Here is a 24,280-nt window from a genome sequence, read left to right on the forward strand (position 1 = left end):
GTGGGGTAAGAACGCTGTCAAAAACAATGTGTATGTAAAGACGTAAATGTGTGCATATTAGTCAATAGTTGTGCATAAGTAAAATCCAAAAGAGGTATTGTATATTTTCTCTATAAGAATACAAAATAAAATGTTACAGCTTCAAGAAATTACAAACACAAAGAGCGGACCAAGAGCATATATTACAAACACAAAGAGCGGACCAAGAGCATATATTATCGACATTAAGACATATATAAACTTTTTATCATTACCCGGCTTTGTACCGTAGTTTCTTGGTCCGTCATCTTGGCGCTAGTGCTGCTTCTTCTTCTTCTGCTGGCAGTTCGCAACAAATTCAGAGGTGCATACCGCCACCTACTATACATCATTGTATAACTCCACCCACTATATTCTATGTTTTAGTTTTGTATTTCATAAAAATAAGAACAATACTTTATTCATAATACTCTTGATTTCCCCCCTATCTCCCCTCTGTCCCTCATATTCCTTTTAGACTGAATTATCTCCCATTCAGGCACTACGTTTACTGGCGGTGAGGAGTGTGACAGCGCATGCGCAACGCGAATCGACTAACTATGTGCTCCACTAACCAGCCTGAGATCACGTGACATCAAGTTGCTGATGTAAATTTGTATTTTCATAGAAAAGAAATTGTATTCACAAACTGTTATAGCATATTGTATTAATAAAGAATAAACCACAACTATAAACTTGAACTTTGTCTTTGTAATTTCTTGAAACTGTAACATTTTATTTTGTATTCTTATAGAGAAAATATACAATACCTCTTTTGGATTTTACTTATGCACAACTATTGACTAATATACACACATTACATACACATTGTTTTTGACAGCGTTCTTACCCCATAATTTTGTAATTATAAAATCCATGATTTCAAAGCCTTGTTCAGCTGTTGACTGATGTTTGTCAGGTTTAATGAAGGGACAAACAGAGGGAAATATGCAAAGAAACAGACAAATTAGACCATTTCACGAATTTCACTTAAACATTTTGATGTTAAAGTCTGAAGAAGAAAAGAAAAGGCATAGCCACAACCATTTTTCTGAACGTCTAGTAGCCTAACTCTCACAATAAAGTGTTGATAATATAAACAAACACACAGTGTATTATAACTACAGCATGCTGGCCAAAACTCTGTTGTGTGTAGGTAAAAGTCACTTCTACTCAAGGAGCTCTTTTCATGCAACCATTTCTACTTCAACAGTTGAGGAACCATTTTGCTAGGTGGTTAACATCACAGGCTAATATATGTCATAGGCTAAATATCTTGCTCTATGATATAGAGCAGCAAACACAAAATGATGAATAAATAGGAAAATGTTACTAAGCTGTCTGTTTGATTTTATTAGCATAATAATCTTAACATTAACTAATTGAAGTAGGTTTGGAATTTGAAATGAAAGGTTGAGCTCCATGAAAGTGTGGTGAGTTATATTTATGTTGGTATATTGGTTTATAATTAGTGTAATGTTTCAACTCTGTCAGAAAACAGTCAAATAATGTATACTTGTCTCACCTGAACCACTGAATCTCTTTTGATTACAATGCATAGCAGAACATTGATTTTATTCATTTACAATTTTTTCAGCATAAATATTTTTTTTATTTAAATTTTATAAATAAATTTGGCAATGGGTGTCCTCTTTTGGCTTGAGCACCTGCCTCCAAAATGTCTGTGCATGTTCTGACAAGCACCAGATCCTATTGGGATGTGGTGTTGGTCTGATTTAAGCTTTCTGGATGTCTTTTGTATTTTCCCCCTTCAACATGATGCTGAACGGGGAAAATACATCAAGTCAAAGCTTAACAAAGTAAAGGCCACACCTCGTTCTATATTAGATGAACCATTAACAGCATTTTGGACGTTTACAATTGACTAATACACAAATACACAGTTGATTAACCAATTACCATCACTGATTGATGATGTCAAGTTTGACAGATTTTCTTTTTCAAAATAAATGAACAATTGATTTGAGTGAAAAAACTCAACATTTTGAGATTTTCAGATGTGTAGGTTTTTACTTTTCTGCCACTCAATGACAACTACTTTGATAGAATTTCCCCATGAATAATTTCTAAAAACCCTTCAAAATTGGTTAAAGCAGCCCAAATTTGAACAACCTGCCCAACATGTTCAAAAGAAGCCCAAATGAGGGAAACTTGTCCAGTCTGACAAAATGCACTGCGCCACACAGTTTACCCCAATCCTATGAACAAAACACTAATCAACTACAACAATAAACATGCCGGAACATAATGTGTATGTCTTTTTCTTTTACATTTTGCCGAAATGAGACCAAAAAGGAACTTTTGCTTGGCATGCAAAACACTATGTCTAGATGAAAACAGTGCAGATCACTCTGAACATGTAGGTGGCAGCATCATGCTGTGGGGGTGCTTTTCTTCAGCAGGGCCAGGGAAGCTTTTCAAAGTTATATCATATTCATTTTTACTTCATTTTAGCTCATTTTACTTCAAAATAAATTCTACAAAAATCTATTAAAGTTTGTGTTTTAATGTGACAAAATGAGAGAAAATGTTTAGGGGGTATGAATACTTTTACAGTTGATTGTGTAAAAACATTTTAGTGCGGTACTACTACAGTACTTTCATGTAAAGTACTCATCGACACCTTATTATGATTCTCAGGAGTCATTTCTACTACACTGTTGCTCATGCTACATTTTTTATGTGCTCCTATATTAAGCATTAGAGAAGAGTCCATATTGGCACTAATTGGTTGCCTGTACAGAAGCCTGAAGGTTTTTCCCTCTAAGCAGTGGAAATGATTGCCTTGCTCCGAGTCACATTCATGTTGCCTCCTAGCTGTGTGGTACCAAACGGCTCATTTGCCTCCACTGAACAGCTCATTTCATGCACAGAAGGGCACTCTGAAAAGCGGAGGCACACACACAAGGACACAAACTGCACGGCCATTAAAGGACCCCCATTCCAAACAATGGCTTGTGTCCTTTCAGTGAGTTGCTCTGTGCAGCTGGCAGCACAGAGCAGATTTTTGGTCTTTGTGCGCAAACACAAACAGACACAGACACACACCTGCGGAAGCAAAGGTTAAATCATGCGCTGACCTTTAGTGTACATATTTGCTGTAAATCTAAACTCCTTTAGGCTTTGTAAAAATTCAAGCTGTCAATGCAAAAACAATAGAAGCTTCCTAAAACGACACAGCTCCTGGCTTTTCCACTATTCTCTAAGCCTCTGTAAGGCAGGAAAGATGATGTTCATTTGGGGCTCATTGGAGCAAATCAGAATTGTCAGCACTGTGGGTTTTTACCTTTTAAACAGGGAAGATGGATAGATAATCACCACATGCCATTCTGGGGGCCAATTACACAGCTTTGTGTGAAATTGGAAAACCTGTTCTTTCAGAGCCCTAATGGATGTTCTGGTCATTAGTTATTTGAGAGTCTTTTCTGGCTGTAATCAAACGTGAAGCATTGCGTTAAGCGCCTATAAAGGAACAGCTGCCTCTCTAAGTGACCTTCTGTTTTAAGAGAACCCAACTGTCAGCCGTGTGACAGTTATTATGTGTATCCTCATAAAAAACAGCCCTTTTCGCAGTGGTTTCATCTCATTTTTATGTCTTGCTCTTGGTTGTATTTGCTTTTCTTGGTCTGTTAAGTTGCTGTAAGCCTGTCATATGTTGTATATAAGGAACATGCGTACCTCCGCCATCTGTCCTTTCTCAACTCTTACCATATTCAATCCAAACAAATGTTTTTCTTCACTTTTGAGCTCCAAAAAACGATACTTTAACTGATATCCTCGTCTGTCTTGTGTTTCTTTCTAGGAGACAATCAGACTAGTCAACAGGCCCTGCCTCCCATCCCACCTGCCCCACCCCCACATAAGCAGCACCCATCCATCACCTCCCTGAGCCGCAGCTCACTGGCCAATCAAAGGAGCCCGAGTCCACCGCCCACAGCCGGCCTGGCGGCTGACTTGCAGAGTACGGCGGAATGCGTCCAGCTGCAGGACAGCTGGGTGCTGGGCAGCAATGTGGCCCTGGAGAGCAGGTGGGTGACCCACACTGAGCACCAGAACAACTGCATAGTGCAGGCCCAGATGTTAAATTCACTGATTCAGAAAGCAGAATGATGCCGAACAGATGATCTGAAGCAAGTTTTAAGTATAATGAATGGCTTTTTTTCCAGCTCTGTTTCAGTCAATGCCCCCCAAAGCCCAAAACTATCAAATCTTATAGGCTTTTAATTAAACCCTTTGGGAGACTTACTTCTAACTTTGTTTTCAGTGCTTTACTCTAATTTTATAGTTTGGCTTACTGTAAATGCCTTAAATCTCTGCCCAGGAGCATATTTGATGTGTTTCTGAAACAAAATATAATTTCCTATATTCCTAAAAGTTTTATTAATGAATCAAGACTGAACCATTTGTCATTTGTAATAAATGAAAGTAACAGCACTGGCCTAAAGGTAAGTTTTGGAAGAAATGCACTGAACATCCTGTTCTTGATAGACAGCTCCCTCTTTGTAGTCCAGCTTGCTCTGAAATAAAATACTTGTGCTTTAGGGTTTTTTGAAGAATTGAGCATATAACATAGGTTCTCAGCCGGATCCTGTTAGTAATCTTTTGGTCATTCAGATGATTATTTAAAATATTTACGAAGGACTTAGGTCCTGCTCGTTTCACCCATCAGGACACATTAAACCCAAATTACCTCAATTTTAGCAACACAACACAACTAATCAGACTTTGGAGAGTTCAGATATGGTCAATATAAACATGTTTCACTTATTTATTATATTTAAGGTATTTTGATTTAATAAATAGGTCAAATACCAAAGAGTAAAATCTAAGAGGCATCGCACAAGAGTTCTATTTCTTTTATTTTCCATCACTTCTTTATGACAACTCCTCAGCTGAAAGCAAAGAACCTTTTAAAATCAAATGTTTTCTCAACTTACTTTCTACCATCATTGGGTGTATTTATTTTCTGTTTCTGCATCCATAAACTCTTCTCTTGTACAGCCAGGGCTCCCAGTTTATCAGACTGGAGATATTTTTCATGTCTCTCTTCCTCTCAGCCAAAGCAGAATAAACTGCTGTAAATAAGTTAATCATTCATTATTCATACTCATCATTTTGCACTTCTAAAACTAGTCGGCATGGAGAGTTTTACAGAGTTTGAGCCAAGCTCAGATGCAGCCAAAGGTAGAAAGTGTAACCAGGAAAAAGATGGAAGCACAAATATTGAGTCACAATGTATTCAATGAGGGTAAAGAGTTTCACATTTACAATCTGTGTTGTGATAAGTGTGTTACTGAGGCACTGATTTTATGAGATAGAGTAAATTCCAAGCTATAGAACAAAAATCATTTTTAATGTTTTCACAAATAAACATCTGACACTGCTGTGTGCATTTCTTCACATTACCCTGATAGCATTAAATAAAATGCAGTACTACCAATTATCTTGGCCAATGGGCAACTAGAGTGTAAATAAATCTGGTGAAAGGAACTGTGTCAGGCAAGTTATTCTGAGAAGCAGCCGAGAGACTGACAATAACTCTGGCGACCTGTTAGAATAAAAACTACTAACTCTCCACAATCCAGGCCTTTATAGTGGAGTGTTGACAGAACGCTATAAGAAGAAGTTGGTAAAAGTTATATTAACTAAATTACTGTCATTCAAATGCAATATATGTACACTACAAGTTCCTTGGAGCCTGAAGAAAGCATGCGCGACAGATACATTGGTTGACCCGGCTGGAGCAAGACTGACCGTAATGGAACAGAAAATTGGAGTTGTTCCGTAATTTGACGGAGAACAACGGTGAGTGGGTCCGTTGACGGTGACGTTCGGAGTAGTCACGGAGAATGTGGAACCGTTCTCATTAATTAACATAACAACAGAGTTCCTCCGTCGGTCGCAATGGAACAGAGCAGGAACGGATGATGTGGAATTTTTATATTTATATATACATTTATAAATACTTTATTGCACAAATATAAGTAGATCTAAGAAGTTTCTTTAATCCCAATCCATCCTGCCTCACCTCTCCCTCCTTTAAACACATTTAAACTCAGATTAAACTAATTAAACTGAAATAAAAGTAACACACACACATACTCTATCACTGTCATTAACCAGCTAACAAGCAAACGGTGTCATCAGATGAGCTACCAGAGAGACTAACGTTACGTTAAGAGGCGACTGTGGCCCAGTAGGAAGAGTAGTTGTCTTGCAATCAGAAGGTTGTGGGTTTGATTCCAGCTTCCTCCTGCCATATGTCAATGTGCCCCTGGGCAAGGCACTTAATCTCAAGTTGCCTACCGATCTGCATATCGGTGTATGAATGTGTGAGTGTTAGTGAGTGCAATTGGGTGAATGTGGTGCTTTGAGCGGTCTGTATGACTGGAAAAGTGCTAAATAAGTTCAGTCCATTTACCATTTACGTTTCCTCATTTCAAAAAGGAAGTTAGTGGCTTACAATGCTGTTAAGCTCCCTTCCCCTTCATCAACTCCAATATGTTTCCGTTTCAGGTGCTGTATCATTACTGTGGTGCTCCCGTGCCATGTCGATTCACTTTTGCATGTTACGCATTTTTTAGTTTTGTGAAGCGGACTTAGGTTGAATCGTTTTCTCTGCGTCGGTAATTTTAGAACTTAATTTCCTTTAAAAAGACCGCCTCCACTGTGCCTCCACCTCGCTCCGTTCAGCTCGCACTGCACTTTTTTGACTTCATTTCGACAAAGCTCTGCAGGTGACATAAATGGTTCTGCGACATGGCGAGTAAGGCAGACACAACGAATCAATAATGAAATTCGTTGCCAACACTTTTAATAATTGATTTTTATCGATTTTATCGATTTGTTCTTGTAGCCCTAGTATAAAGTATTAACACAGGGTGGATAAAATATAAATGCTTTGCACATGTTTTTTAAAATGAATTTCTAAAAACATGGACAACTATGTACAGTCATGTTCATTAAATTAAAATATTATTGAAAAGTTTATTTATTTATAAATGACTCATAGACTGATGTTTTCAAGCCTTTATTTCTGTTAATTATGTAATTATGATGAAAATACAACATTTATAAACTACAATATTACATCAGATTAATAAGAAACATTTTAATATAGATATGTGAGCTTAATAAAAAGTATGTTTAATACCTGCTAGACAAACGACCCTCATTGGAATGCATATTTTGATTTACTCAATACCACCATATGCTTCTTTCACTTTGTGTGCTGGCTTGTGGTGGTCTGTAGCATAAAATCATATTAACCTACATTGTCGTTTGTGGTTGTAACTTGACAAGGAGTAAAAAGATTTTGTGTCTTTTACAAGTCAATGTAAATGACACTAAGAAACTCTATCCAGAAAAGCAAAGAGGCTGCTGGCCGATCTGCAGTGGTTCAAGTTTTAACCGCTGACTCAAAGTATCTTTGACTCAATTTTTTGGAAATAACATATAACAAGAATAATAACTGTTTTAGCCATGCTTAAGCAGGCAGCTTGTGTGTTACATTTTATCAACATGACCAGTAAAACCAATTTCAGAAACTACACTACTACCTAACGGTTCTTCTATTTAAAGCATTTCCATTAGTTTGTGCCAAATAGGCTCAAATTCTTTAGCAACTGGGCTGTAGAAAGCACAAAAAGCAACACCCATTCTTCATAGCTGATGATTTTATTAATGTTTTAATGTCACTCCTCCAAACAGGAGGGGGCGTTGAAATGATAAATCACTTTGAGATTTAAAATATTTAAGGATGTCTTATTTTTAAGCCAATTTTAAGGAGGAGTTCTCATCAAGTTAAACTATTACACCACAAATTGGGCATGACATATTATAGCTCCTGCTGCGTCTGATTAATGGCCACCGTGTTCACTGATTTTTTTGCCTTTTGTAATCACCTGCACTTAAGGGCTGATTACTAGACATAAGACCAGCTCACAGTGAGAAGGAGAGTTCATGATTAGTGTGAAGTATGGGAACAGCAGAGAGCTTGCCAGTGAAAATCAGAGTCTATAGCTTAACGAGAATCTAGGTAAGCGGATTTTCTTTTATATCAAAATCTGCTGTGCAAGATTCTGTTTAGTGTCTCAGCCAGGTTGTTTCTCCTGAAATATTAGATTTATCTCCCCTAATCAGCAAGCCTAAAATATCTTGGCTAGTGAAGTGCGGTGCTCAGAAATGGCCTCGGGTAAATGTATTCCAGCCTGATGTTTCCCTGCCAAGTTGTAGGCACCCTTTCTGAAACTGACCTGATTGCAAATTTTGACTCAGGTCTATGGCAGCGTGAAGTAACAACTTTTTTTGATCTGATGGAATCAGTTGGGATGTGTGGTGACAGTTTTGCTCTCCCAGGAAGGTACTGTGATTGAATACTAACCGTGCAATGACCTTGAGCTGTCTTAGCTGTATCGACAAAACAATATGTACACACCTATCATCAGCCGAGGCATAAATCACTATCACCATGGTGGACTCTAAATCAAGTGCTTGACAGTGGGTGGGAACCGAAGGCTGCTGCAAACCAACAGGGCCAAAAGGGAAGACCCAGTTCAGAACATAATTACAGATGTCAAGAAAACCACCGGGTTGGGAAATGTAAACAGAAGCTCAAGAATGTACTCATTAGGCTGCCCTCAGGGGGTTTGGGGCAGCAAAGTCCAGACAACAGCATCTGCGTGTAGAGGATAGCTTCAGGTACCTTGGGGAGGTGAATCTCATTTCACTCTCCAAGAGTGACACAGAGTTTATTTCTCATGCAGCTCTGCAGACGTGCTCATGTGTGCACACGGTAAATTATTTTGTACAAGGGATTTGATTAAAAAAAAGTGTCAAGAATGAATCACAATGTTATGATCTTGCCTAATATATTTCCTGTGATATGATGACCCCTTTGAAAATAAAACACTCATTTGACAGCTTTAACTACTTTTACAGCAATTAGCAGTAATGAAATATGTGTGTGTAACCTCCCCAAGACGTGTTGGTCTTCAAAGCACAAGTGCGCTAATTTGACTGGGTACCAACTAGCTTCCAGTGTTCTTTGAATAAGTGAAATGCTGCACTGTATAACGACTGATCATTATTTTATGGTGATTGACTAAAGTCACTAATCCTGCTGTGATCATACCTTCTGAGCTGTTTTAAAACAGAGCTGGGATTTAGTTAAAGAACATGATACTCCAGAGAAAGTCCCTTAATAGTTCAGGAAAAGTCAAACAAAATAAACATCAAACTGCTTTAAAACTTTCGAACATGTATCTAATAGGGATGTAATGATACATTAAGCAGCAGGATTTTAGCAATATTTCTTCTTTTGTATATTTAACTTCTCCTCATTCTAAGGTGGAATGTTGGAAATGCTGCATTGTAATAACAAATAACAACAATAAAAAAAAATTGTTTTAAACAATCTCTATTAGGGATGTCACAGTATTAAAATGCAATATGGTGGTTATTGTGTGCAGATAAATCACTGTTATTAACATTTTGGTAAAATGATTTTAAAATATGCAAAACGTATTGTTACATGATGAAGTTATCTCATTAAGAGTGCAACTATTTAAAATTCTCATGTGGCATAAATCAGAATCAGGTTTTATTGTCAAGTCAGTCATTAAACTGGCACGGAAGTTGTTTTGGTAATTGGTGCAGGAGACGGCAAACATGCACAGCAGACTCACATAGTATTAATCTTGTATCTTGAAAATAAGACATCGTTACTAGTGAAGATTAGGGGGATAAACAACAGAAAATATCTTTAAAATCTATAATTAAAAAATGTCAACTTCTAGAGGTGCAAAATTACCAAATACATTCTTTAAGGCAGTGATTGCATTTGCAAAAAAGATAAACCTGAGCTTACTACAAGATTGATTTGTGCAACAGAGAATGCTTTACCTGTGGAAATATTAACAAGGTAAATCAAATGAAAAATGATTTCTGTTTGCAGTGAATTACTTGTTCACCAAGCAATGTGGTTATTTCTAGTGTTTTTATTCACTGTGGCTTCAATAGAAACAAACTTAGCAACTACATTTTATTAAATGATGTCACAGACAGATTACAATGTATATAGTTTTCTTGTTTTTTATTATTTTGAAACGGTAACATTAACTGGCAGGAATGTTATCATGAAAAACTATGAAATGAATGATAGTTTTATCCCAAATCCCTTTATAGTTTAGATTGATCTAGTTCAGATTGGATCGGTCCAAATGGTGTCACTCTTCTCTCTCTTACATCATCATTACCCACCATACTCCTTGATCTTAAGCATCTTGGTCAATAAAATCTTTATCACGTTTTAGTATCAAAGGCAGTGAAATCCCATTCACCTGGTCAAATAAATAATTTGCATGCACAGCATTAATTCATAGACCTTGACATTAAACAGCCTAACAAACATTGTACCCAAGCTCTCATTTGTGATTGGAATATTGCACACAATGATAATGAATATACAAGTATTCAATATATTGTGCAGCTGTAGCCTAGGTATTTAAAATCGTAAACTTGAGATGATCAAATTCAGTCTGGATTCCTTGAAAAGCTTTGAAATGACCCTTTAATTTAACTCAGAGAGGCATTGTTAGCTGCTAACCGCTAACAGTTAGCCAGTTGAGGTATCACCACAGAACTGATAAATTGTTCATGTCACCATTTCTAATTTTTGTGGATTTCACAAAATACCACATAAAGGATTTAAAAGTGATGGAGGCATATTCAGTCTTTATCAGTCAACAAAACAGGGCAACTCAAGAACAACTTCCTTTGTTACTGTCTCAAACATAAACACAGGGTGTCAAACTAAAAGCACTCACCTTCATATTCAGGAGCTCAAACAGCAGGATTAAAATGGCTCAAAAATAGCATGATCTACGTACATTTACTTCCGTGCCGAGGGCAACTGGATAACGTTTTGCGAGACAGACTTTACCTTGATGATAAATATCGTTGTGTCTTCATATCTTGGCCTTGTTACAGTCCTACTTTCTAATATAAACGTGAAATAATTTTAAATTAGGTTTAATTCTGTTTTTTTTAAACCACTGAGAAGAACCATCAGCCAGAACCGTGATTCTGCTTGATATTCTGAAGCACTGAGAGGACAATCAGATGTAAAAGAGAAAGGAGTTATTTTTATTCACCCTGCAGGTTTCTCTCACTCACCACTCAGCTTCACTGAAATAGTTTTTTGTGATGCTTTCAATTAGATTTTCCATTGAATTTCTTTGTATAATGAAGTACCATGTCTTTGTCTGTCTCCCCAGAGACCAATACACATACAGGGCAATTATTCTTCAGCAATACTTAATCCTTTGTTTTAAATACTTTATACAAGTGGGAGTGAAATTTGTATTTTTAATGCCATTATCTTGTGAGAGGAAAGCTCCAGAGTGTACGTGCTGCATTGAATAAATTAAGGTCTGCATCTCTGGCTACATTTGAACGTCCTTTAGAGCCTACTTTTACATTTTCTGCTCCGAAATTCAATGAGATTGAAATATGGCCATCGTTATGATATTTCAGAATCAGTTCTTGAAGGCTTTCTGAGTTGCACGCTGCTGCTCTACATGTACTGTCAATCCTCATTGGATTCACATGTCAAGGGAGTCCTTCGGTGAAATGAAATTATGTCTCAGCTCTAAAATCACCACGCGGCACAGTGTCCCACAGACTGTTCATTTACCTGATGGAAAATGTGCTGGAATTGTTCTCGAGAGTGAGAGAGAATGGGAGTGGTATATCAAGTATGTGGGATTTAGTCTGTGTCTGTGCGTATGTGTGGACATAAGTGTGTGGTACACCGTGTAAATCATGACTCAGTCACGCTCTGCATCAGAAGAGGGGAAATGGAACTTTATTTGCAGTGTATGGTCAGTCACTGTGTCTTGATTTCACCAGGACTGATTAGTCATGTGTGAGATACCAGCCAACAGGCCCTGCTGAGCTGAGAGGAGCTCAAAGTGTTTGCTGGTTACTGGCCAATGCGGATGGTAGTGTAGACAAAGTAGTAATCCTCAAGATGTATTTTTTTTATCTTCTTCTCGTGTGTTTGCCTTCTTATTTATTTTGCCAACATCTTTATTGCCAAGCAAAGACATCTCCGACAGTGTCAGACGTCTGCGACATTTGCTATTTATTTTGGTCAATTTTATAAACTGTTACTGTTGCTGTTAACGCTGCACATCTGCTACAGATGTGTTTTCTTTAACTACAATTTGAAACGTTTTCATGAATTTTTAAAACTCAATGTGGGATAATATAAATAATTATTCATGTAAACAGTTATTACACATCATAGTGGAACAGCTCTCAGCACAGTTGTCTCTTAAAATTACTCTAGTTAATGATTGTGTTAGACTACACTGATGAGGCATAACATTGTGACCACTAACAGATAAATGAAGTAACATTGCATTTCTCTTCCTCTAGGCACGTGTGAGTGTGTTGATTCTACTACGCAGGATGTGATTTGTCAACAAAGCCCATGTGTTAGAAGCACGACAAATAGGCAACTGTTAGGATTTGAGATTCAGAAAGGGCCAGATTGTGATTTCTAGATAACTGAGGCAGAGCATTTCCAAAAGTGCAGCTGTTCTGGGATGTACCCAATGTTGTGATTATGAATCTGAGAATATTATTTAATATTTAATATTAATATTTTAATATTTTATCAAATAATATTTCGGTCTGTTAAGGGTTGTCGTGTGAATACCAGCACTTTAAGGCGATGGTATTAGGACAGAATAGAAAGGTGTGAGACGAGCTCTGACATTATTGAACAGCATAAACTCTGCACATATATGGAACGAATTCACACAATTTCTTAAAATACAAGAATTTATTAACAAAATAAGTCAACTCAAAGTCAAACATATTTCAATCAATAAACTCTTTACTTTGCTAAAACAATCCAACTAAACTACCAAGCAGAATTAAAGAATAACGAAGACTAATGGGCTATGTACAATATAAACAAGTTGATTAAAGATTATTGGAAATTATGACCAAAAGAGTAATGCAATATTACCATGCAATGTTTATGTTTGAGAACCAAGGATTATCTTGAAGAATCTGGAAATGAAGTTAAGTTAGTCTTGGAACCAACTTAGACAATAATCAGCAAACGTTTAGACAACCATTCACAATGCAAGATCAGATAAAATATTATTTTAATAAAATAATATTTTAAATAATGATCTGCTGAATAAAACCAACCTTCTGGATGACTAATTCTCAACGGTGTCTCATTAGCTGCCTATATTTCTTAAAATAATATTTAAAGAAATATTATTAAAGGAATACTTTGGAAAAGAGCCAAATTTTTCTGGAGAAATGGGGCTTAATGGTGTTTACTTAGTTATCAAATTTAGTAAAATGATGTTAGGGGCACATTGTTTACTGGATTGAAAACTAAACCTTTCTGGGTAAATATTATTTAGCAGCAAGCACATGTCCTTAGCTGTTAGCAGTAAAGCTAACAAAGAAGCTGATAGCTTAGCACCAGAATCAAACACATACCTTTAGAATACCAGGGTCAATAAAAGGGTTAAAATGCATAAGTGCGGACGGCGCGTTATGATCAATCTTCTGTTTAAAATCACCCTTCAAGTAAAGTTTGTCTTAACTTTAAAAACATACAAACAAAGAACACAACCTGAACAAGTGTGCTGCAGATAGCTTGCTAGCACCAAGATAGCTGAGTTCAACACAAACAAAACTAAATTTCATAAAATGAAAAACGTTTAGATCATTTCAATCTAAATATCTCTCTATTACTCTCTGCCCAAAACACTTAACCTCATGAACTGTGGTGAGGAATGTTGTGCAAGCGATGATGAAGTTTGAAAAAGGTATCCACAGTGAACAATGGTTAGCAACAGCTGACCTCCTTAGCTGTGGGGGGGTTGAAGGTGCTCTGTGAACAAAGGGGTAGCTTCCCACTAACCTCCAGCTGTGGATGAAGAACGGCCCGTTGTGTCTGCCAACCCCACTGCACGTTAACACGGTGGTGCGGTGTCTGCTGTCTTCCTTCCAGACTGGGAGACCGCGTCTCTGTAGGGAACTTCTCTGGGACAATTTGCTTCTACAGTCCTCAGAGAAAAAGTAAGCAACTCTTACACCTTAATTTCCCTGTTCATGAATGAAAATACCGGATACACAGACAGTATTTCATTCGTACTTAACTTTGCATATGATCGATGATCGTATGACATCCTTGGATCCAGTTGAAAAGTTTATGTCTGTTTGCCAGCAAAGAGACATCAGAACGCTTGTCTCCCCTATCCGGTCCCTTTCGAAGGCCGTGTGGAAGAGGGCGGATGTAGCAACAGCTGTGCTTTTATTTGGGTAGTGGCGTCACAGGAAGTCCGCAGTTATCCCATTTCCTGGCTGTGCCGGAAGAAATTAATGCACTTTATTTTGAAAAGTTCCAGAAAGGTCTGTACCGGAATTTAATTTTGTATCCATGGCTGTGGGTCCCAACACCAATCTGCATTAGTCAGACTACCACAAGTGTTCCAAAGAAGTGAACAGTAGATAAGTGGTCACCTGGCCATTGATACATGTTGGGTTTATGATTATTGATTGATTAATCTTGATCAATAATTATAATTACAAATCATAATCTGACAAAATCAACTTCCTAACCAAAATCCTCATTTATGAATCGAGACCAGAGATGTTTCTGGTGTTGTAATTGTGGCTCAACGCCTTTGACAATTACAACCGTTAAATACTCCGTAATAATTAATAACTATTGCCGGAGATGTCACTGTTTAATCGACCGTTTCTGCTGAAACGTGTGGAACGTTAACCTTATTTTGACTGACGAATCACTTTCGCACACAATGAACACAAAACGCTCTCTCTTTATCTATGTGAATATTTATTAATCTTCACCTACTTAACATGCAAAGTTCTACAAACACAGGGGTAACACATTTAACTAAGCACAATTCAACAAACGGCAGTGGGTATGTATTGAATCAACCAGCAGTTTATGGCAAAAACAGAAGAAGGAAATGAGAATATGAAAAGTGGTGTGGTGGCGAGTGGGGGGGGGGGGGGAGCGCAACTCCGACTGTACATGTCCTGATCATAAAACTTCCCCCCAACTCCTGAGCACAAAGGATTCTAACTTTTGGCGGCAATCTAGCACAGTGAGGTTGAAGACAAAAGGGAAATGGAGAATTTTACCATGAGGTCGTTTTAACAGTCCAGTCTTACAACGCACCCGCGTTGACTCTCAGATAGTAAAACACAAGCAGCTCGAGGAACGCGGCGGATCCCGATATCAACATCACACATCAAAGTTTCAATAAGCAAGGTTACATGCACATATCATTCAGAACACATGAGATCCTAACCAGCGATTCTGATCGCTTCTACAACCTATGACCCTGCCCAGGCCTTCTAATAAAGAAATAAAAGATTAAATAAAAGATGGGTTTTACTTGTTGAAGTTTCCTTCTGGGTCCGTGAGTGGGAGGAAAAAGGGGGTGTTTGAAGTGTTGTGCGCGTCCGCAGTTACACTCCAAGAGAGCGGTCAGTCCCGTCCTTTGGTCTTCTTGACGAAAAGGAAAAACTAGGATCTGACCATCAGCAGTCGACTAGGGATGAAACACGATGGCGGTTCATTTCCTCGAACTCCGTGTTTTTAGTTACGCGTTAAACTCATGTCTTCGATCGGCAAAGTGAAATTCCTGGCCTTCCTAGACCAGAAACCTCAGTTATGAATTGTTCGTTGGCCAACGAGAGAGAGAAATAAATGAAGACTCCGCGTGGGATCTCTTTTACTTCCAAGGACGCTCCAGTTGCGTGGCAACCCCGTCAAGATTGCCAGCTGAAAAGCGAGTTTTAAAAATGTCCGCCTTCCTATATAGCGTCTTGTGACGTCAGACTTGGGGCGTGTCATATCAGCCGCCATGTCCTGGATACAAAATGGCCAAAAGCAGCAGGAGGCCTGGTGTCTGTGCAAGTAGTCTAATATTCAGCAACAAGTGGTCCAACATACACGTGGGGAACAAAGGCTAACCCATGTGATCCAATCTAACAGATAAGCTTCTGTTACAGGATCTGTAAAAAGGTGTTGAAATACATACAGTATTACATTGTAGTTTGTTGTAAATGTGACAATGCTCGGCCTTAAATGCAATCAAAAGCACTGACCAAAGGGATGTGAGCTTCAGAACTGAAGCACCAAGCAATGGAAGGTGTTCTTCAAGTTTCTCAGCTATCAATCCAGTTGAGCATCTGTGGGATGTGCTGGACAAAACGTTTCCGGTGTAATGCAGTCTGTGTCTCCTTTCCACCATTTACAGCAAAACCGAAAAAAAATAAAATAAAAAGAAAAACATCGGAATCAACTTGGAAACCACCTCACAAAACAAGTATGGGGGGGTTGTTGGTTGTTTAGGCAGGTGGTCATAATGTTATACCTGATCATAGTATCTACATAGGAGCTAAACTGTTATTCTGCCAAACATGATAAGACTTATTAAAAATGATAAAACCACACCTGCAAATAATCTGAGCACTCTGTAGCAGCAATCGAGTGTGGCGTCCCGCTGATTTCCTTGGGCAGGGCGACACTGAAATACAGTCACATGGTGCAGATCAAGCAGCAGCATCATAGCACCTGCTAGCAGACCCCCTGTCAGGAGGGCAGGTGGTGCTTTGATGGGGAGACCACTACGACATTGAGTGTGAAAACAAGTCACCGCAAAGTCAAATTACATCTGTGGTCATTTTTAAGCCATATTTAAGCAACCTGATTATTCCAGCTCTCACCTTGAATTGTTAGGGATAACACAGAGTGGTGGAGAACATGCAGATTACACATTCTGAGGCGCTCCATCCTCATTGTTTCTTACCTGCTCTCTCAGCCCTACAGCTGGAGCTTAGCCATGGACACATCCACCCACTCCCTGTTTAGTCTTCTGTCCTCTTTAAGCATGTTTTTAAATGTCATCATGATGACAAGCAATGTTGTGAGTGCAGAGGAGACCAGGCCGGCTGCCGCCTTTGTGTTTCAGGCTCCTCAATGGGACAGACAGGCGTGCACACCAACACGCCGCGATCTCACCGACAAGCAGGCATTCATTCTCATTCTCACACTCTCCTGATTGTCTCTCTTCCTTCTCCCTCTCCTGCACTCACAACGCACTATTGGCTGGATTAGCATAGTAATGTGCCATGTTGCATCATGCTGACTGGAATCAATTACAGCCGGCCATCCAGTGTCTATAGCAGAATACATTTACACTGGTCTGCTGTTTGCTAATCATGTCCGACAGGAGTTTATCTTTAGACCCCTTCAGTCTGCATTTTAGAAAGAAAAGACGAAGGGGTAACATCAAAGCCATCAACATGAGAATTACTTTAAATGTCAAGTGTAATAAATGTCCAACGCAGGAGTTTGTCTCAGATGCTGGTGCATAAAGATTTTCGCTCATTCACTGATTTCCTGGTATGAACACCCAGTAGTCTTTATCACCAGTGCATATTTTCTGAATAAACTGTTGTTTCAGTTTTGTTTATGTCTAATATGTTCTTTAGTATATTTCAGTGCCTTAGAAAGGTATTTGCACCCCCTGAACTGATTCACATTTTATCAGTTTTAAACCACAGACTTTAATTTATTTCATTGGGGTTTTTATGGCACACTAACACAAAGAGGTGAATAATTGTGAAGTGGAAGGTAAATGATACATGGAATTCAGAACTTCAGAACACTGCATCCCAAAATCCTAACATGATGGAGGGAGCATCATGCTCTAGAAATGCTTCAGCAGGGACAAGGAAACTGGTTAGAGTTGAGAAGAGCATGGGTGGAGCTGGATACAGGACAATCCTGAAAGAAAATCTGTCTGATGCTGAAAATAAATTTAGACTAGGGTGGAGGTTCACCTTCCAGCAAGACAACAAGTCTCAAAATGGAAATATTTTAGTGTCTAGATGTGTGAAGCAGGAAGAGACATACCTGAAAAGACGTTAGATTTGCTTTAGTTAGGGAGCTGAACACACATGTACGTATCACTTTTTAGATTTTAATTTGTAATAAAACATGTATGAAAACCCTGAATTATGTTTCTGCTTCACAGTGAAGCACAACTTTGTGTTGGCCTATTATATAAAATTCCAATAAAACACGATGAAGTTTCTGGCAGCAGCATGGAAAAATATGAACATTTTCAGCTGGTATGAATATTTTTGTAAGACGCGCTATGTATAATATTGCTTTATCATATTGTGGAGGTTTTTCATGTATTTTTAAGTTCAGCTGCCTTAGAATTGAAGGCCATAAGAGAATAATATATTCATAGCATTGCTTAAATAGGATTCTGCACAGATTTTACTGCATCTATTTGCAGGCAACACAGTTTCCACACTATCTACCCAACATACATTAGGTATTCACCTTCCTCAGATTTAGTACAGATTCTTCTTGCACACGTGTGCACAACTCCACGAGCCTGTCTACCTCATCAGATTGCATCTACTTACACTTAACTCCCCAGACAGCAGTGTCTATTTGCCTGTGAGTCCGACTACACGTCTGTTGCCTCCAACGTTGAGCAAGTTTTGACCTCAATTCATACCGAACTTCATATTAGAGAGTCTGTTGCCTCAGCTACCGTACGGATTGTTCTGGAATGAGTAATCAGAACTTTTTCTCGTTGCAGATGGCTGCTGCATTGTCATTCCATCAGTGTGGCACCGTAACCTTTAAATGGAATCCCTGTCTGATCATGGCGGCACGTGCCAGTCGGGGGCATTGAAGAGCTCATCTGACATTTGTTCTTTTAGTCAAGAATTGATCAGTGCAGGTTTTACCTCAGAGGAGTAAAACAGCACCTGAAAATGAGCTGTAGCATGGAAATGTGTGCATAATCTTGTGGACGTTCATGGTGCTCTTCGTCTCTGTAAAAACAACACACTCCATTCAACGGGGAAACTTTATGAAGAAAATCCTTTTACACTGAAGTGTTTTGATAACTGACTGACCACTTTAGAAACATTTAGAGCTCTTCTAATTATTAAGTGGAACTACATGAATTTGCAGTCTCCTGCTTTAGATTTTCCGCTCAGTTTGCCAAATTCCAAGCTCTTTAGTGAAGAATCACAGCCTTTACAAAGATTACACAGATACTTCACAGATGCTGCACAAATAATTGATGAACAAACAGGGGTTTATCAGTATATTGGTATATTTGAATTTGCAGTTACCCTGGCAACTTCTCCTCTCGGGATCTGTACAAGACATAAAACCCTTTATCCACCAAAGTGAAGCAAAGTGTTGAGAGAATTTTAAAAGTACAGAAAGAAGATAATGTTAGTGCAGCAAAGCAAGTCTTTCAGAACCTCTAGCACATTGGTCTAATTAAATGTTTATATGAATATAGTTTATTTCTTTGTTCCTGCTTTTTTATTTATAGAAAATGGTTAGCTTTAAAACCAGATGTTTACATACACTGTATAGAAAGACACTTTTTTTTCACTGACATTAAATCAGACCCAGACTTTCTCTTTTTAGGACAGTCAGGATCACCAAAATTATTTCTACTTGCTTAAAATAATAAAAGGAGAGAAAAAACTGCCTTTACCGTGCTTTTAACCAGTTAAGGAAAGTCAAGATGATCATGTCATGGCTTTGTAAGCTTTTGACAGGATAATTCAAAACATTGGATTCAAATGGAGGCACACCTGTGGATGTACGTTACAGCAGCACCCCAAACACACGCTATTTCCACAAGTCCAGTTTCATCCTTTGTTCCAATATTCTGATGCCTGAAGGTGCCACGTTCATCTGTTCAAACAGTTATAAACAAGTATAAACAGCATGGGAATGTTGAGCAGTCATACTTTTCAGAAAATAGACCGGTTCATTATTTTAGTGCAAAATGGGAATCAAAAAGAACAAAAGGAAAAGACCTTGTTAAGGCACTGGCTGAATCTGGTCACAGATTGTCATTATCCACAGTGTAAATAGCCCTATCATGGGCTGCAAGTCCAATCAGTGAGGGAGAAGCCACAGCTCCAAACACAACATTAAAATCCACATTGCAGTTTGCTAATGTCCTCAGGGACATTGACCTTCATTTTTTGAGACATGTCCTGTGGTTTGATCAAATTAAACTTGAAGTGTTTGGCCATAATGACCAGCATTACCTTTGGAGGAAAAGGGTGGAAATTTAAATGCCAAAGAACACTATGTAACTGTGACGTACGGCGGTGGCAGCATCATGCTGTGTGGGTGTTCTGCTGCAGTAGGGACTGGTGGACTTTGAAAAACCAATGGCATAGTTTGAACAGAACATCTTGTAGGAATATTGATGCAGTATCTCAGAAAGCCCTGATCTCACTCCCATAGAAGATTCATAAGCAGAGCTGAGAATGTGTGTGTGAGGAAAGCAGTTTACAAAACTAACCCAGTTACGCCAGGTCTGTCTGCAGGAATGTGTCAAAATTCCAGCAAGTTATTGTTAGAAGTTTCTAGAAGGATAACCAAGACAATTTATGTGAACTTCTGATGCTGATTTACAAGACTGTGAAATCCCTCATTAGCTTTGCATTTAGCAAATATTAGTAATTTTAATAATCCTGACTGGCAGAAAACAGGAGGTTTAGTCTGTTTAATGTCAGAGAGTAAGAGACAAGGTTTGAACTGTATATATATCTTATTTTAGAAGATTCAGAAAATTCTGACCTCTTTGAAGGACACTGTTAAGCCAAAACCCGAAATGTTTCAGTTTAACAAGCAGAACTGGGGTGGAGTTGGAGAGCCACCCTTAGGTGGAATATGTGCAAGAGACCATGTGAAGTGTTCATGCAGAGCAGCTTCTCTTGAATAATAAAATAACCTTAAACAAGTCATTCATGATTTCATATGACGTTTTTACTTATCCTAAAAGAGGCGCGCCAGTTATTTGTTTGTTTTACACAAATGATAAATTCTCTTTTGCTGTTTCTCTCTTTAAAGTCACAGAGCCACATTGATTAACTGCAGCAGAACACTGTAGGATTAATTTAAACCTTTAACTTGAAGCTCCTAATTATTTCAGGCATTAATAAATGCAAAACAAAAAAAAACTGTGAAATTGTATTTTTGTTTTAAATATTTGTTTTTAGAATTTGATTAAATAAAACTGGATAAAGTAGCATTATAATACAGCTGCAGACTGGTATAATGTCTACAAGCCGTGGTCAATTTGTTCAATTTCCCTGGCTGTCCCCATAAGCCAGAAGGCATTTGGGTATTAATCTCTAAGTACTGGCAAGTGTGGCAACAAGACTTAATTCATTTACTTAAGAGCTTTTCACATGGGGTTTAAAAGTTAATAAGACGATCACTCTGTGGTGCATTTGATTAAACCCTGTTAATTACCCCAGGTATAATGGGCTATTAGCAAAGGCCCGGTTGTAAAAGGGCAAAAGTAAGATTATTGTTTTTATGAAGTACTTTTGGTCCACCTTTTTCAGTGTCAGGCTAGCACTGTATATTAGATTATAACTGAGGTCCTCCTACATAGCTGTTCATGTGGAAGTTTATAGTGAAGTTAAATATGTCAAACATAGTTTTCTTTTATTTAAATTAAATTATAACTTATCTATGTTATTAGGGTTTAATGCTTCAAAACAACTAACTTTAAGGTTCATAGGATGATATTCTTAACGTTTATTGTTGTTTCCACAGGCACTTTTTATTTAAAACAGGCACAGGAACCACACCGTTCTTCGGCGCCACAGCCCCTGGTTACACGATGGCAACAGGAACCGTTTACTCCACGCCTGCACGTCCTTTGCCCAGAAACACGCTGTCCAGGGGGGCTTTCAAGTTCAAGAAATCACCTAAACACTGTTCCTGGAAATGCACAGCACTGATCGCCGTGGCCGTAGCGGTAGTGCTCTCCATCATTCTCTGCTACTGCATAGGTAAGGCTCACAGAAGATTACAGCAGCTGGAACGTTTGGCACAAGTTCACATTTGGTTGCACTGCACGCATGGGAAAGTTTCTTGAAATGTATTTTCCTTCAAGAATCTGACAGCTATTAAAACAGCTTTAAAAGGAAAAATTTGAAGGCTGACCTGTTTCCTCCCAAAACTTTAAATGAGTGTGAAGTGAGTTTTTCTTTAGTTTCAGTCATGGACAAACTTCAGTGTCCTTTTCCTTGATCCGTCTGATCAGATTTGTCACCTTTCACAGTCAATGTGTTTCTTTACGATTTTATGTAATAGACAAATAATAGTGCATAGTGGTAAATAAGTTTTCTAATCCTTTTTGCAGACACACGTGAATATACTTTAATGTAAACCATCCCATTGGAGCTCTGGCTATATGTGTAGGATTGTTGTCCTTCTGGAAGATCAACTCAAGTCTTTCGCAACATCTTCCTCAAGGATTTTCCTTCATTTAGCTTTATCTATCTACACATCAACTCACACTTTTCTGTCCCCGTTGTTTGTTATTCATATAAGAGGTGTGACAATGACCTAATGGTTGGGATTGTTATATTTACTGTTTGGTTTAACTCCCGCAGTCCTGACTAAGCGCTAGTACAGAGCGAGGCAGATGTCACAGGAGGCACCAGAAAGAACTGTTGCTCTGACCCCCGCAGGACCAGAGCAGTGGTCAGAAACGTTATGTGGAGGGCTCCCTGCACCCCAGCGTGTGGGAAAACCGTGAAAGGGACAGGGGAAACTTGAGTTGCGCACAAGGGGTCCGTGCAACCCCTCAAGGACTGCGGGAGGGTTAAGGACAGCATCAGTAAATATCAGTATATTTGAAAATATGACTAATTGAAATCACTTTGTGCTTGTTTGCAGTATTTTTGCAAGTTCCTAATGTAGCTGGTGTGCTGAAGTATCCTATTTGATAATGAGTAAGATTTATTCTTAGAACAGTATTTGTGTTTGTGGAGCTGTGGCTGTTTGCAGAGACAGATGTATTACCAGAAAGATTTTTTTATAACAGCTTTTAGCATTGCTGTAACAAATACCGTAAAATTTTGTGACTGTATCTCAAGTATCTCACTAGTTTGCAGTCAAGTTGTGCCCATTCTGTACAGATGATGGATTGAAATCTGTGGTTGTAACATGAGAATCTGGGATATAAATTGCCTTGCAAGACATTGTATGTACGGTTTCCTTATCAATTCATAAACAGACTCCTACTAAACAGTTTTTCATTATCAGAACTTAGTGGACTGTTTATTTGGAAGAATCAACAAAAAGCCACACAGTTCTGATTCATTTCTAAGTTTCTGAGGACCTGATGACGAGGTGCAGTTCTACCTGTCACATGAGTTTATGCAGCCAGTATGTTTTTGTGCCACAGGCACTGAGTTTCAGATTTAGGCAGCAGAATATTATCTGCTTTGGCATTGAACAATTGTCTTGCGGTCAAATGGAACAAATGATTGGCATTCCGCTGGGAACGAATGGAGATGGCATTGCTCTTCCACCGCCAGTTCTGTTCTGCAGCAATTGCAGATGTCCCGATATGATTCAGTGGAGTCTATCTGACCAAACCTTCAGTCAGATATGCAGACAATGCATCAGTACATCCTCCAATAAAAAAAAGAATTTTTTGCTTTTGACAGGAAGCCGTGCATCATCCCAACGCTTGTGATCAAGCATTTCATAGAACAATGGCCCGTTTATGTCCACATGAGTTTACATTAAAGCGCTATCACTGAAGTTTAAATAGGATTGTTTTAGTAAAGTTTTGGAGCCAAATTTGTATAAAAGAAGTAGCAGTTTTAAGAACATGAAACGTAAAGAAAAGAGTGGTCCACAAAGCCTTTGTTGTACAAGAACTAAAACTCTCCTATTCTGTGAAACAGGAAACACTTTTATCTCGGTCAGCAGGATATGGTACTCACCCTCCACTCTCCCTCCTTGGGGCATTATTTCTTACATGAAAGATTATTTCCTTTTTTTGCTGTTTTTATAGCATATGTCAAAGCTGACTCTGTGGTAACCTTTGGAATCTTGACCACAGCAATAAACCTGTTACAGATTCATCTTCCCTCATGCCATCCCTTGTCATCCAAGCCCTTAATCCTTCCACTGTGGCTTTCTGCCGGGGTAGATATATAAGTATTCACCCAGCTTGGAGGCAGAGGAAGTGTGACACAGTTGTATAAAGAGAAATATGGCGATGCTGGAAAGATCCTGGATAACCAGTGTCTTATTATTGAACAGAGAGGGGAAATGCTCCCTTGGAGG

At 38.5% G+C, this 24,280-nt stretch overlaps 1 protein-coding gene across 5 annotated transcripts in view; it reads left to right on the plus strand.

Annotated features, from left to right (window-relative positions):
• si:dkey-237h12.3 (teneurin-3) overlaps positions 1–24,280 on the plus strand; it is a 216,822-nt gene that overhangs the window by 83,016 nt on the left and 109,526 nt on the right. For all 5 annotated transcript variants that reach the window (XM_047353423.1, XM_047353424.1, XM_047353425.1 and 2 more), the window contains exons 4-5: positions 3,842–4,067; positions 21,746–21,984. In XM_047353423.1, the coding sequence (XP_047209379.1) occupies positions 3,842–4,067; positions 21,746–21,984 (465 nt within the window). The remainder of the gene's footprint in view (positions 1–3,841; positions 4,068–21,745; positions 21,985–24,280) is intronic.

This window comes from Girardinichthys multiradiatus, chromosome 23 (assembly GCF_021462225.1).
Source record: "Girardinichthys multiradiatus isolate DD_20200921_A chromosome 23, DD_fGirMul_XY1, whole genome shotgun sequence".
Classification (NCBI taxonomy): Eukaryota; Metazoa; Chordata; class Actinopteri; order Cyprinodontiformes; family Goodeidae; genus Girardinichthys; species Girardinichthys multiradiatus.